This window comes from Aulonocara sp. 'chitande type north' Nkhata Bay, linkage group LG16 (genome assembly GCF_057382095.1).
Source record: "Aulonocara sp. 'chitande type north' Nkhata Bay isolate Kocher_YH1m ecotype deep benthic linkage group LG16, A_spYH_male_GT1.1, whole genome shotgun sequence".
NCBI classification, from domain to species: Eukaryota; Metazoa; Chordata; class Actinopteri; order Cichliformes; family Cichlidae; genus Aulonocara; species Aulonocara sp. 'chitande type north' Nkhata Bay.
Window position 1 is genome coordinate 18,104,200 of NC_141359.1, and position 14,612 is coordinate 18,118,811.

The 14,612-nt window shown below is 41.5% G+C and overlaps 1 protein-coding gene across 11 annotated transcripts in view; it reads left to right on the top strand.

The window, feature by feature from the left end:
* The window catches only part of lmo7a (LIM domain 7a), a 50,138-nt gene that overhangs the window by 7,556 nt on the left and 27,970 nt on the right, over positions 1 to 14,612 (top strand). For all 11 annotated transcript variants that reach the window (XM_086265525.1, XM_086265533.1, XM_086265523.1 and 8 more), the window contains exons 3-5: positions 2,139 to 2,209; positions 4,427 to 4,496; positions 10,316 to 10,422. In XM_086265525.1, coding sequence (XP_086121651.1) covers positions 2,139 to 2,209; positions 4,427 to 4,496; positions 10,316 to 10,422 — 248 coding nt within the window. The remainder of the gene's footprint in view (positions 1 to 2,138; positions 2,210 to 4,426; positions 4,497 to 10,315; positions 10,423 to 14,612) is intronic.

Genomic DNA, 14,612 nt, shown 5'->3' on the forward strand with positions numbered 1-14,612 from the left:
TGGTGTAGGTCTAAGTTTATTAGATTGATCAGTATTGCTGAACTATTAAATATTTTTTTTGTACACAGGTATAACAGAATAGCTTTAGTGTAGTTGTTGTTTTAAACTTGAGTATGAACTTGCAGACTTGCAAAATGCAGCAAGATATTTTAAAAAACAGTTTTGTTGATTAAAAAACACTATATCGGATTCATATCGGTATCGGCAGATATCCAAATTTATGATATCGGTATCGGTATCGGACATAAAAAAGTGGTATCGTGCCATCTCTAATCAAAGCACGTCCAAACATACATGGAAATACCGTATATAAGGCAAAAACAGACTTGGTTTAATTCTATTTTACAATTTGGCTTCTTGAACTTTGGCCTTCCATTGAAACCAGTTCTGATGAGGATTCAGTGAAAAGTAGATGGATCATCTGAAGGGTCAGATGTGTTTCTCAGGTTATTTTAGAAAGCCTGGAAACTATTGCTCAAGACCTCTTAAAGTGTTTTACAGTGTGCATGCTCCCACAGTAAAAAAAAAAAATACTATGAGGTTGCCATTGTAGTCATAACCTCTGCCAGAGAGGATAGCACTGCTTTTTGTTTCAACTCTTCAGGGATTGCTTAAAAACTGAGCACAATGTGTTGGAACGTTAGGCCACTGGCAAAGAAACACTTAATTTAAAAAGTCCTTTCTGCTTTGGAAAATAGAGGAGGATATTTTTGTCCAGTTGTTTTTACTTGTCCTGCAGTGCACTTACCACATTGCAAAAGTTCTATGAATACATGTATAATTGTCTAATGTGTTTTGATGTACATGCAAATTAAAAAAAAATAAATTCCACAATCCTGATACCAGAAAGGTTGGGATGCTGTGCAAAAAGTAAATAGAAACAGAAACCTTACAATGGTAAACTGCATACTACATCTATTACAGCAGTATGGCTTCATAGTAGAAGAGTCCAGGTGCTGCACTGGCCTGCCTACAGTGCAGACGTTTCACCAACTGAAAACATTTAGAGCACCAGATCCAGGAAGATCCAGGGCTCTTGAACAGCTAGAATCCTGTGTCAGACAATAATGGGACAACATTCCTCTCCCAAAAGTTCAGCATCTGGTTTCCTCGGTTCCCAGATGTTTACAGACTGTTGATAAAAGAAAAGCGGATGCTACATAGTGGTAAACGTGGCCCTGTCCTAACTTTTTTTTAAGACATGTTGCTGCCATTCAATTTAAAATGAGTTAGTATTTCTCTTAAAATGGTACATCTCCGTTAAAAATATTTGACATGTTGTTGTGAATAAAATGTGATTTTATTAAAATGGCATTCATTGCATTCTGTTTTTATTTACATTTTACACAGCAAATAAACCATGTGGAATTGGGGTTATAACATATTGACTGTAAAGGATTGTGCAGAGCTGCTCTGCTTTCAAAGATAACTGGATACAGGAGCCGGATACAATCACAGGTACTGACTGGTGTGTTAGTCTGACAAACTTAGACTGGTTAGTAACATAAAAAAGCTATTATTGGAAGTTCAGAATGCATTAATGAAAAGCTACAACAAGCAGATACAAAATATAATTAGTGTTATGTTTAAAATCAAGGATGCAAATGTGCATGAGTTTAAATGCATAAGGCTGCACGACATGCGTGCGGTGTGTTTGTCTGCGTAATGGCTCTTGGTGTTCCTGCAGCGGTGGTTTTAGATCATGGGAAAGGCATGAGGCTATAACAAAGTGCTGTGTTCCTCCCGTACTCCAGATGCTGCCATAGCTTTGTGGTTCAGGCAGTCTGACTCCAGCACAGTTTTAGCACAGCTCTCCGGTTTACCAGCAGCTTTTGGCATTAAAGTGAGAAGACATGAGGTACTTGTGAGCTCCTGAGGAATACCTGAAGAACTGTGCACGGCTCTCTCCCCGCAGAGACAGCGTAGGAACTCGAGAGGAAATACCTCTGACTTCCTCTGCTACTGTTCTCAACATCCTACCTTTCTTCTCCAGGCTCTCCACCCTATTTCACACATATAACACCCCACCCCCCCTCACCTCCCGCCTCCTCTCCTCATCCAACCCTGATTGCTCTGTTATGTTTTTTTTTTTGTTTTTTTTTGTATCACTTTTTTTCCTCTTTTTTTTTTTCCCCCAGGCAGTAACGAAGAAAAAATTTGGGAGCAAGGACTTCCGATCTGCGCTGGAGAATGGCGTTCTTCTGTGTGAGTAAGTACTCTGCTTTTCCCAGGCACCTCTCGTAAGCCACTCATTCATAAGGAATCCCTCCGCTCTCCTTCAGGTCTGCGCACCGACGTAAGTGTTACTGATGTTTCCCAGGCAGACCCCCTGCTGGGTCACTGTTTGTTTGTTAGTCACATGAAGTGAGCCTGTGTTTTGAGACAGCACAATAGTGACTATTATGTAGTTATTTGATGTTTTCTTTGTCAGCTCTTTCCCCTGTGGTCTTGTTTGAGAATATGAAATGTGATCTATTTCAATAGGAGCTGTGTTGTGTGTTTGACAGATGTTACAGATCTGTGGATCGGGCAGAGCGCCATCGTTACTTTAATGAGAGCTGTGTGAGAAGCTGTGTAGTGAATGGAAAGAGCTCCAGCTGAAACCGCACTGGAGAATCAGGGCACCCCGCTTTCTCATTAGCATGGGTACATCAACGGGTACATACATTTTTGATGAGTTGGAGGAACAAATTTATCTGTCCGGGACTGGCTTGTGTGTTCATTCACTAACTGCTCTTCTTAGAGTTGTGGGTTTGTGGCTTTTTCTCAGATTAGGGCTCTGTGTGTGAGGGCTAGCCTCATGTCCCTTCATGTGTCTGCTTGTGGGCAGCACTGCTAAATGGGCACATCACTGATGTGATTTGCTCGGATCAGCAGGAAGCCGTAATTACCAGCAGGCCATGCAGAATCTTCCACACTCTATTGGCATTGGTTCAGAGAAGAAGCCGTTCATTCTGCTGATTTGATCCTGACTCGTCTGTTTGCCTGATGTCAGAGAACTACACGGACACTCTCACTCACGGGCTGTCTGTGTTTTCTCAACACAAGGAAGAGGAAGACAGATTAAAATCGCTTTCACCTAGCAACGCTGCCTCCCTTCCCATTGTGTTTTGGTTATCGGAGTTTCTCGCTTGGAAAAGAATGTTTTGCGTGGATCGCAGACATGTTTATATCCTACTTCACTTAAAGTGTGTGTTATCTCGTAACGTTCCATTGTTTCATGCTAAATGAGTAATGTGAACCCAAATGGCCCTTTGCATTCTTTCTTTACATCTATTGTGAGCCCATGCTAAGCCTTATACCAGTCCATCCGCTCCCAGCCCGCAGAGTAAACAAATTATTTTGCCTCATGTTGAGCTTTTAATGTGTTATTTTTCTTTAATCAAGCAGTGGGGGTTGTAGTCACACCTTTTTATTGCTTTGGATTACATTTTATAGGGATTTTTATTAATCAGTCATGCAGAATAATAAAACCAACTGCACAGTATTGCATAGTTTCATGCTTACCCCCACATGGATCATCTGTGGGTGTCTCTTACTCTCTGGCACTGGGATGTTTGCTAATAATTCGAATGAACAGTCAGCTTGGAAGTTTGGAGATCTGGTAAACACCCTTTGCTCTTGGTAGAGGTTCTCAGCAGTTTGTGCAGCATGGTTATAACAGAGCTGGGGGAGACCACTTCCTTTGAGGAGTGCACCTGTCAAAGTAACATCCATATAAATTGCAAGGTTTTCTAGCTGAAAACTGAATTTAAGCTAGATGCTCAGTATTCCTCAGTTGACCTGTCAGTCATGTTAATGTAGCTCCCTGGTATATAAAGCATATGATCTTTATATTAAGTAGTAATGAATATAGGATTTAGTTGCAGTCTGCAGTCCTTGTACTTTGAGTATATTTGATTGCAAAATATTCTAATTTAAACCGTGAAAGGAAGACTTTTTAAACGGGAAGCATGACTTGTAAATACCTCTAACAGAATAATTTTACTGTGTGGTAGTTCTTTTTTTTCCGACCAGATCTCTGAGGCACAATAAACTATGGTCATCTTATGAAGCCTTTAGTCCAGTTGGTCAAGCTGTTTGTTTTTTTTTCTGCCTTGGGTGTTTGGTTAACACCAGAAATTCACCATCTATCTTACTTACTGTTTTCTGAGGCTGATTCAAGGTTTGTTTGGGGTTGTTTCAGTGTTGGAGGGTATATTTTAGGAGCAGTGTGCCTGGTGTGTTTACATCACGGTTGCAGCAGTGGCGATTTGCTAAACTGAAGCCAGGTGGCTACCATTAAACAAAGTCGTAAACACACAACACTAAGACTTTGCAACACATTTTATTCGTTCCCTCGCACTTAAAGCAGGCTAGCCAATAACCAACTCCTTTCACTCACCGTCTCCCTTCCCCTCGTCCTCTCCCTCTCTTTTGCTCACAGACTGATTAACAAGATCAAGCCTGGTGTTGTCAAGAGGGTTAACAGACTGCCTACTCCTATTGCTGGACTGGTAAGTTTTTCCCCCTTATTGTTTAGTCTCAATCTTATTGTATTTAAAAGCTGTACTCAGACATATCCTTTAAATACAATAAGAGCTCATCTTTATTTTGATCATAGTTTTGTCTCTCGTTATTGCATTTTTTGGGGGGGGATAATTTCTATTGTAGAAATAGTAGTGGGTGTCTTAGATTGGGTGGAGCAGTGTGAGGTGTAGCAGGCAGCAGCAGAGTTTTTGCTCAGTGACTTGTCGCTCCACGTATCCTTCCACGCTATTAAGTTCAATGAACGTGAAGCTGGTTGAAATGCCGCCGGTTCATTTGGTTGCATCATAAATACGGGGACGGCCGTGCTGAAGGCTGTGTTCAATCAAAACCATTACAGACAAAAGGTCTTTGTGTTGGCATGATGATTACAGTTTTGATTGAGTGATAGAATGTTAGACGGGGCCAGATTTGGGGTTTAAAACCAAGCGGCAACCTGCAGAGCAGAAAAACTGAACGCTGAAGTTCAAGAAGCTCCTTTAACGGCCATGTGACGCTGGCTCCAAGAGTCAGTCAATCCCCACAAACCCTCAAGTTTAAAGTTGCAACAGAAATAAACATGTCTTTAGAGTGGTGCAAAAACATCTGTTGTCTCTATGGCTAATTTCGTCCCTCGTGACGACACGACAGAGGATACATTTTTAGAAAACTCATCTGTTTCAGTTGCATTAAGATGTAAATTCAATCTTTGCATCAAATTTAGTATTAAGGAGAAATATGGACGTCCCTTAAAAACCAAATTGACATTAGCATTAAGTATTGGCGTTTTGTCCAGATATACCTGCACTATAAAGTAGGATTTGGGCTTATCCAGGTGATTTCAAGGTTCAAAATAGATCATAGGTGTCAAACTCTGGCCCGCGGGCCAGATTTGGCCCGCAGCCTAATTACATTTGGCCCGCGAATTACTATTACTATTAGAGCGGGCCTACTGGTATTATACAGCTAATATATATATTATTTAGTATTAAGCTTTGCTTGTTCCATATTCAGTTTTTCAGCAAAACGTGTTTTAGTCCATAAGAAAAGATTCATTCTTATATCTGGAGGAATAAATATATTTCAATAAATATTAATGTTAGCCCGCGACTTTGTTCCAGTTTTGAATTTTGGCCCACTGTGTATTTGAGTTTGACACCCCTGAAATAGATTGTTAGTAGAATGAAGATGACTGACCTCTTACCGGGGTGCACCAACATCGCAAGTTATCCTTCGGGCCTTACCTGCTCTGCAGCAGGTTATGTTCGAGATCAGAGATCAGCAGGTATAAAATCTCCACCTACTGACCAAAATGACATCACCATTCCTGGAAGAAAGCTCGGAAAGAAGTGTGATCACTTAGCTTCATTGCTGATCTTACGGTAAGTGAGGCCAGATCATGGAAAGATATCCTGGGTTTGTTTAACTTGCTTTGTAGTACAGGGCCCAGGTCCATTTTCAAAGACAAAAACAGTAAGCCAGTGGCTTGTGTCTTTGGTTATACCAATCTTTGGTACAGTCTATGCTAAATACCTGTTTTTGAATCAGTCGGCCTGGTACTGTTGTCACATTTCAGCTGAGATCTTTTGGGCCTGGCTGGTTTAGCTAACATGGATGTTTTGGGAGCGTCTGCAAACAACTTCTAGGGTAGGTTTAAAAACCTACCTTAAACCCATCCCTCAGCATCTCTCTGTTGTGGGAGTAATTGGGACCAGCTGTCTAGTGGAATTATAGAGAATCCCAACCCTAGCTGAAGCAGAGGGAGTTCATGTGTGTCTATGGGCTCTGCTGACAAGACAGTGACAAGTTAGCAGTGAAATAAGCAGTCTGTAAACAACAAACATGCGCCATCATATAGGCATTTTGACGTAAATCAAATTTCCTGCCAGTTTGTTTTGGACTACTACTGACAGAGCTGGCCGGGCACCTGCTGAGGTAATAAGTTTCTCCTCCATCTGAAGCATTTGTGTGGTATTTCCGAGACCTGGACATAAACCTGAAACCACCTGATCATAAATTCTCTCGCAAATGTGAAGGCTTCTGGTTGGCTCGAGGCTATCAGTGACTGCCAACCACATGGAGAAAAGTGGAAAGTTCTCCAGACGAACATTACTCAGTCTCACTGATGCGAGAATATATTTCCTCTCCAAGTACTCTCACTTTTTCCCCCTATCTCGCGTCTCTTTTAATAGCAATAAGTGTGGTCTTTGGTGGTGTTGTTGTTGTTGGTGGTGGTGGAGGGAGGTGGTTTTTTAGTTGGAAGTTTGCTATTTTCTGAACATTTCTGTGTTTGTCCATTCATCTTCTGTTACACAACTTAGAAATATAGATCTGGAAGAAAAGCCAGAAGCAGTGGACAAAGAGCAAGAGTAACACTATTTTTCTTTTGTTTCTTTTTTCATTTTGCAGAGTAGATACAGCATGATTTGAATCATTTTGTTCCTTGCAAACGTGCCTCATTACCACTCAAATATGAGTATTTTCAACTTTTAGACTTATAAGTGGGGTTTGAGATTTGCTATCTGTGGGATTGTCAGTACTCTAAATCAATACCAGCCTCAAGTTTGGGCAGAGCAAAAAAGACCAAAGAAGGAACGAAGGAGAGAGAGAAAAACAGTAAATCTCCAGTTTTGCAGAATATTTAGCAACATTGGCTCCAGTCTCTGGCCTATTCTTTGCTTTCACTTGTGTCCAGGGGAATGTTTCTCATGTCAGCAAACTCCTCTGACTGTTGCTGAGTGAGATGTGGGTTTGGGCCATGGAAGCCCGGTTCAAGCCTGGTTCTGCTTTTACCAGTGCTTAGCAGGAAGGCGGCAGTTGTGTGGTTGGGCAGCGAACTGCACGAATGTGGGCCTGGATCTGAGGCCCACTGGGGCAAAGCCAGAGGGAGGGAGTTAAGGATGACTCCATCTGCCCACTAAAGTGCAGACCATAAATACACCGTAATTGGCATGTCAGTGGCTGCTCCAGCACACACCAACTCCTTGGTGAGTTGAGGTAGTTGGGGGAGGATGGAGAGGATAAACAGTTTCAATGGCCTTTAGGGTGTCTTTACTCATCTAAATGTGTAATTGTCTGTGCAATGAACGGTATTTGACCATGTTTTGTTACTGTGTTTGCGTTGTATGCGTGCATGTTATGACTGGATCCGACTTTTGAGACGTGTGGGCCCTTTATTGAGCCCGTTTGAGGAGAGACGGTATTTCAAGTATTCAATCTCCTCTTGGTTTATTGTCACAGGTTTTGAAACTGTGTAGCCTGATATTTTAATCATAACTTTCCTTGTTCTTTAAAGCACTGGAAGGGGTCAGTTGAGGGGAATTATTGTAGACAAAGAGAGCAGTGAAAGAAATGGCGTGGCCATAATGCGACCAGAAGGGATGAAGAAGCTTTCCGTTTCTTGGAGCGAAGTGCTTAAATCAGGATCCTCGAGTTTGCATGAGAGGATTAGAGGCTGCTGGATGGGTACAGCATATTTAGCAGGATTATATGCAGGCACAAGTCAGCATAAAATTCCTTCAACATCATTATCTCTGCATGTTCTGGGACTGATCTATTGGGGGGGCGGGGGCTTTTAGTTTGTTCATAATGCTCTTTGTAGTTAATTAACATACCAAAAGATATAGAACTAGAATTTTATTTGCCTTAATCCCATTTTCTGGGATTGAGTGGGATATATGTTATGAGATCTGCACGTTAACAGTTTAGCATATAAAGTACTGAATAACATTACCAGTTAACTTATTATAACAAATATAGTCACTATTTAGATAATGGACACAGATTACAAACTCAGTTCCTTCTATAGTTAGTTTTGGATGCCACTTTAGTTAATTAAGGCTAAGTAAAGGGATCATGCTAACAGACTCAGTTATCGCTGAATATTTTCTCTAAAGAGATTTTACATATGAATATGTTCATATATGCAACAAAATTGTTGTTTGCACAAATATTCTGGTTTCCATCTGTAGTCTGTTCGTAGGCTTAGTTTTATTGTCCAGTCACTTTTTAGGAGGCTTTGGATGGGCTGATGGGTTACCAGGTTGTATGATGAATAAAGCTGTGTTTCATAATTCATGCCACTGCAGATATTTGCTGCATTTGAAAAAACACCATGATACTTCTCAAACTTTAACCGAATTAGACATTTTCCTGGGAAACAAATAAAATATTAACAATTCCTCACTTCACTGTTGAAAACATGATCTGGGCTGTGTTACACTTCCTTTAAACCATATTTATTGTCTCGTCTTTAAACATAATTTGTAATGCAAGTTTTTAAAATTCCAATCTAACATTCAGAGTGCCTGTACTTGAAAGCTGTCTTGTTGTTTGCCTCACCCTAGTGAGGCAAATTAAAGCAGCTAAAAGTATGCTTTGTTTTTTCTGAAAGGTACATGTTGTACCAATCAGTAACACAAAATGACATGACATTCAACAAGGCCTGTGCATTTTTTTTCTTCTTGAAAACAGACATTGCTGCAGAGTTTTCAAAAAATAGTTTTTGGCCCTATGAGTGGTCCAAGGCAAGCGCCATCTGATTGCATTATATTCAACAGAAAGACGACATCACAATAGCTTAAATCTCAAGTAGTGATCAACTCACACTTAATCAATCTAGATGGAAGATAAAAAGCACCAAAGGCCCTATCTGTCCCTTTAAGCAGCCAGAATCAGTGTTATCTCCTGAGTTACTCAGTCGTATTCGTCACGATATCTCAGTCTGGGAGATTGTGCTATTCTGTACCTCTTGCATACAGTAGGTGAAGTGCTGATGTATGACTTGTAATGGTTGTAGCCTATAAAGCCCATCAAAGTACTGCAGAGGGACAGGCAAAACTGTTAGCTCACATCCACTGGGAGGCGAACTCTCTTCCTCCATTTGCTAATAAGCATGTTTGCCATTTAAATATAGAACTAGCTACCCCTTAATTATTTCAGCCCATGTTGAAACCATGTATGATTACATGAAAGCCCTCATAAGCAGTGCTGTCCCAATGGGAAGTGCAGCCTTACAAACAGGACAGTTGGGATTACAACTGGAAAAGTCACGAGACCGGAAAAGAATGGTGCTTGTGTGGTTGATTTGCTTGAAATGTCTGAGTTGTGTGTATATGTTTGGAGCAAAATGTATTTTTGCTTTCCTGCATCATGCCCACACACCTGTCCAAATCGTGTACGTACACGCAAACCGTAAAGTGATTGACACAATGTACGGGGGAAACAAAAAAAAAAGCAGTCCTTCCACTCCCATGTCCTCTGAAGAATCGCTTCAGGGAAATATTTATCCGTTTCTGTCACCCGACTTAAGGTTTCATAGCAACCTAATGTCTCAAAAATACACCACCACCCCACAGATTCCACAGGTATTCTCGAATAAAGGGCTTGGCACAGAGGGGAGGGGACAGTTTCAGGGTGTGAGAAAAGAGTGCAACAGGCAGCGTGCTGCCGCGTGCGTCACTTTTGCTCTCCAGCTCCTGGCTGGGTGGGACTTGTGCAAACCTCTGATGTCATTCTTCCTGGTTTGGCTGTTTTCCCTACCCTAACGCAACCCACAGGTGGCTCTGCTGCTGTCACTCAGCTCTTGTCAGGCTGCCTCCTCCCCCCACCCACTGCATGTGTGTTTGTGTCCTGCCATGGGTCACTTCTTATTTGCTACGCACATGCTCCTCCCAATCCACTTCTGCTCTGTGACATGAACTTTGGAAGCAATCACTTGTAGGTTGTGTCCCTGCCACTGAATTCCTGAGTGATTATTCTTTGCCTCTAAAGGTGGACAGACCTCATCCCTGCTTTGTTCTTTACCCAGGACAACCTTAACGTCTTCCTCAAGGCCTGCGGGAAGCTTGGACTAAAGGAAGCGCAGCTCTTTCACCCCGGAGATCTTCAAGACTTGTCCTCAAGAGTCACAGTCAAGTAAGTTTTAAGCTTTCAGAGCATTGGCACAAACACTTTGATGCCTGTACTCATCATTCACAGACCTGTGATGCAATCATGCAAGAGACAAAAGCCGAGACCCACTCGTGTTTTTGCTTCTTCCTTGATTGAATCAACTTAATCTCCCACAGAGAGGCTGAATGATTCATTGTAGCTTTCACAGATACTGTAAGGGACATGGGTTCTCATGTGAGCCACGATTCAAGCTGCTGTTAAAAAAAGGTCAACTCTATTTTCAGTACATATTTTCTCCTGCTGTTATACACCTGCCGAGGTACATGAGTTTCTTTAAAGTGTGGGAGATCCAACTGTTGATAAAAAAAAAACACACAGTAGTAAGAATGTGTAATCTGATTGTAAAGTATCAGGTCAAATTAATTTCCATTCAATACAAATGTCATGATTCCGGTTGCAAAATCCTAGTCGTGACAGTAACTGAGCACTTACTGGTGCAGGGTATAGATTTTAAAGACTCGTCGTTGTGATTGTTAATTAAAGAGAAGCCTCGCGCATTATCAGTACCCTGCTGCTGTGTTTATTAGTTTTTTCACACAGTTGCTTTTGTGTCAGTTGAATGCCCCGCCAGAGAAGCGCGCGGTATGTTGAACAACCTGTTCATCTTTCGCACAGGTGTGCCTTCAGGGGGAAGCGAAGCAGGGCTCGGCGTACTGTCCATCCTCTGTGGCACCCTCTCTGTGCTGCGCAAGCATTTAAAAAAAGTGCTTTAACAGCAATACCTGCAGGTCGTTAAGCTTGACGCAGATAAGCCCTTATTAGCAAATACATCACTTTGGGTGACAAAATAATCCATGGTGAAGGTGTAAAAATGCAGCATGTATATTCAGAGGGGCTTCACCTCTTTGTGTTTCACTTAATGTAAACACAAAGTAGCCCTTAATTTGGGGTGTTCCTTCGAGATGTTGCATTTTTCCCATAATTCACCTAAGCGGTTTTTCGCCACCGCTGACAGCTATTGTCGAAACCACGTAAATCAAAAAGGCATACATGCAGACAGGTGTACTGTAAAGTGGTATATGGGCTTTAAACAAACAAATCTGCCTACCTTTTATGAAGACACACCCTCACCTCTACACCAGAGAACAAGCTGCCTTAAGATATCTTTGCCTGTCACTCTCATAAAGATAATTCTGTGATACGTCTTACACCATGCTCTCAGTCACTTCCTTCTTTACATAACTTTTCCCATGATGCTAGTGGTAAATTTCGTGCGACAGTAACAAGCTGGAGAAACGATACTCATGCAGTGATAGCTGACTAAAAGTCACTCTAGCATATTAGCAGCTGACTCTGTCACGCAGACATATAATAAAAAGTATACTTCTTAGAGTATACTTGAGCTCAGCTCTTTGCCGCCTTGTCCATCTGCGTGCTGGGGTTTTGTAAGACTGTTCTCGCTATCCTATTTTTAGCATCTGGGGTCACTTTGAGAAGCAGGACTGATTGGAATGGTATCAGGACACCAGTAAAGGAGCTTTTTATAGTTTGCAGCCTCCCCTTGCTTGTGGTCTTCATAGTACACCTGCGTGTGTTTGTGTTTGTATATATTCAGTTACACATTCTTGAGTGCACGAGTCATTCCTGCTCTTAAATTCAGCAGGTTTTAATTATGCCCAGAATTCTTTTTATGCAAGAAGGAATAAAATTTGGCCTGCTGGGTAAAAATTTCGCTTGCAGCATTTCTGACTTACAAAGAGAGAGAGCGCGCACCAGGAGTAACATGAGGATATCTTCCCAAACAAGGCTGCATACAAGCAGCCAATGGTTTTATGGTGCTGGTGCTTATCAGAGGCTAAGCAAATGAGGCACTGAGAGCTCACACACACACACAGAGCGAGGGAGAGAAAGTTGTCTCTATCAGCTGTCTTTACCCCTGGTGTTTGTCCAACCTCCACTCCCTTAAACCCAGTCTGACAGGTGCTTCGCTCAGCTTCACTGTTTTTTGCTGTTCAGCAGCAATTAGGTTGTTATTCTGTCTCTTGGTTGCTCTGTGTTGCTTTCACTTGCAGATAAACCGGACGTTTATTTTTAAATTTTTTTGCCATTTAGATTTAAACTTTCCCATTTTGCATTAGTTACCTGAAATGTTTTGCAGCAGAAAGATGAAGCAGAATGAACTGACTGATATATAAAACGAAACTGAAATGACAAATCGAGTTTTCTATTTGTTAGCAGACCAAGAAATTCTCTGCAACGTGTTTTTGCTGATCAGTCGTCTAGGCTGAAATGTCCTCGGCATCCAGTTTGACAAATAGATGTAAGGTGCTTAAAATACAGTTATTAACAAGGCACAGTGACAGTTTGCATGACGCCGCACACAAGGAAGGCTTTATTTAATTCGTGCCCGCCCGCATTACGATCACCATAAAAGCGTATTGGATGTTTGGCCTGACCTTTGAGCTTTGCAATTGTAGTACTGGTTCTAGCACGTTCAGTGCTGTATTGCATTGTGTTATGAAACCTTTTTTATGATAATGACTTTTATCAGTCACAAACACAATGTCAAAAAGTGTTAATAGGCATCACAAACTGTTGTGATACAGATACTGAAAGATAAGAGGGGACAGTGTCCTGCCTCGTATCGTCCACGTGTTAAACCGAAGCCAAGTTACTGTTTCTTAAGCACGTAGTACCAGACTGAATCTGATTCATGATCGCAAACTGTGATTCACATCTATTTATGACCAACTATCAACTGTCCACAGGATGAGGCTGAGGATTAATCATTCCCTCCAAAAGCGCACTATTCAAAATTAGCTACATCCTGTGGACTATTAGATCCGATATAGAAATTCAGCAGCATTGCTACGACGCGGTTGTGTACATGTCCCAAACATAACCAGCAGAAAATAACTTGCTTCAAATATATAAGCTTGGCTTAGAGGGTTTTTTTTCACTCAAAAGTTAGGATTTTTTAAAATAAGAAAAAAGTTGTTTGTTGATTTTTGTTTAAATTGAACTTAAAATGAAAATTTATTTAAATCCGTTTTATAAGGCCCTAAGGATTTAGAGATTGTTCAATGAGTTTCAGCCCGTCCATAAACCATAGTTTTATGATGATGCCTTTGCTAGCCTACATGTATTTAAGTGCTTTCTGAATGCACAACGTTTATAGTGGAATTTGCAAATTGCTCTCGCTGTTGTGATCGCTTTGCTCTGTGACTTCCAGTAACTGACAGAACAAGTCCCCCACAGAGAGGGGTCCAAAGTCTCATTTGTTTTCCACTGTTTGATTAAGCAAATTATTGACTGCTCTGCAACCCAAAAAAAGAGAGAAAACAACTGCACAAGATTGACAGGTGCATTGTCCTCTGAGGAATGTTAATAGCTTCTTCTAAATAATCAATAAGCATTGTGACCTCTGTGTGTATTTTCTTATGCAATGGCATAAGAAACCACATATTTGAAGGAAAGTGTTGTTTCCCAGAGAAATGTGTACAGATTACATAGCTTGTTATCAGAATTTCTTCACCACCAGTGTGTATTGTACCCCATTCTGTGTGTACTGTGGTAGTACTTTGAAGCTCACTGTGAAAATCTGAATGTTTGGAACTCGGGGCAAAGGAGTCAGACGCAGTGCCCGGTGTGTTGTTGTTTCGGGTGTGGTTCAGCGAGCTGGAACTGCACCTTCTGGTTCCATAGTATAATATATGGCAATGCCATCACTGTTTGTCACAGCGTTGCGTGAACCGTGGGCAGATTGGGAAACCAAACGAGCGATGATGCTGAGAGGCCAATAAAGTTTCTACACCACTGACACAGCCCTGGCTGTAAAAGGGCAACACAAGGGTTATATTTGTGCCCTGTAGTTAACTTGGAGAGAGAAATACCAGCCTCACCCTGTTTCCTCGCTCACAAAGGCTGCAGTGTGCCTGATAAGTACGACACAATGATGTCTGACACTGTTTCACCCACAGCTGATTCCTCTATTTTAACTCTCCTTGTGTCTGTCTTTTTTTCTTTTTTGGGGGGGTACTGCTGGGGATTGTCTGGGTCTGTATTTAAATCTCAAAGAACATAGATGAATGCTGTTACATGTGGATTTATGGATTGCGGCTGAGCAAGTAATCTTCATTGCAGAGGTATGCTCTCTGATTGCGCTTTCACACCCACTAATTTAGTTTTGGTGTTTGGTTTGAGAGGTCGAGCTG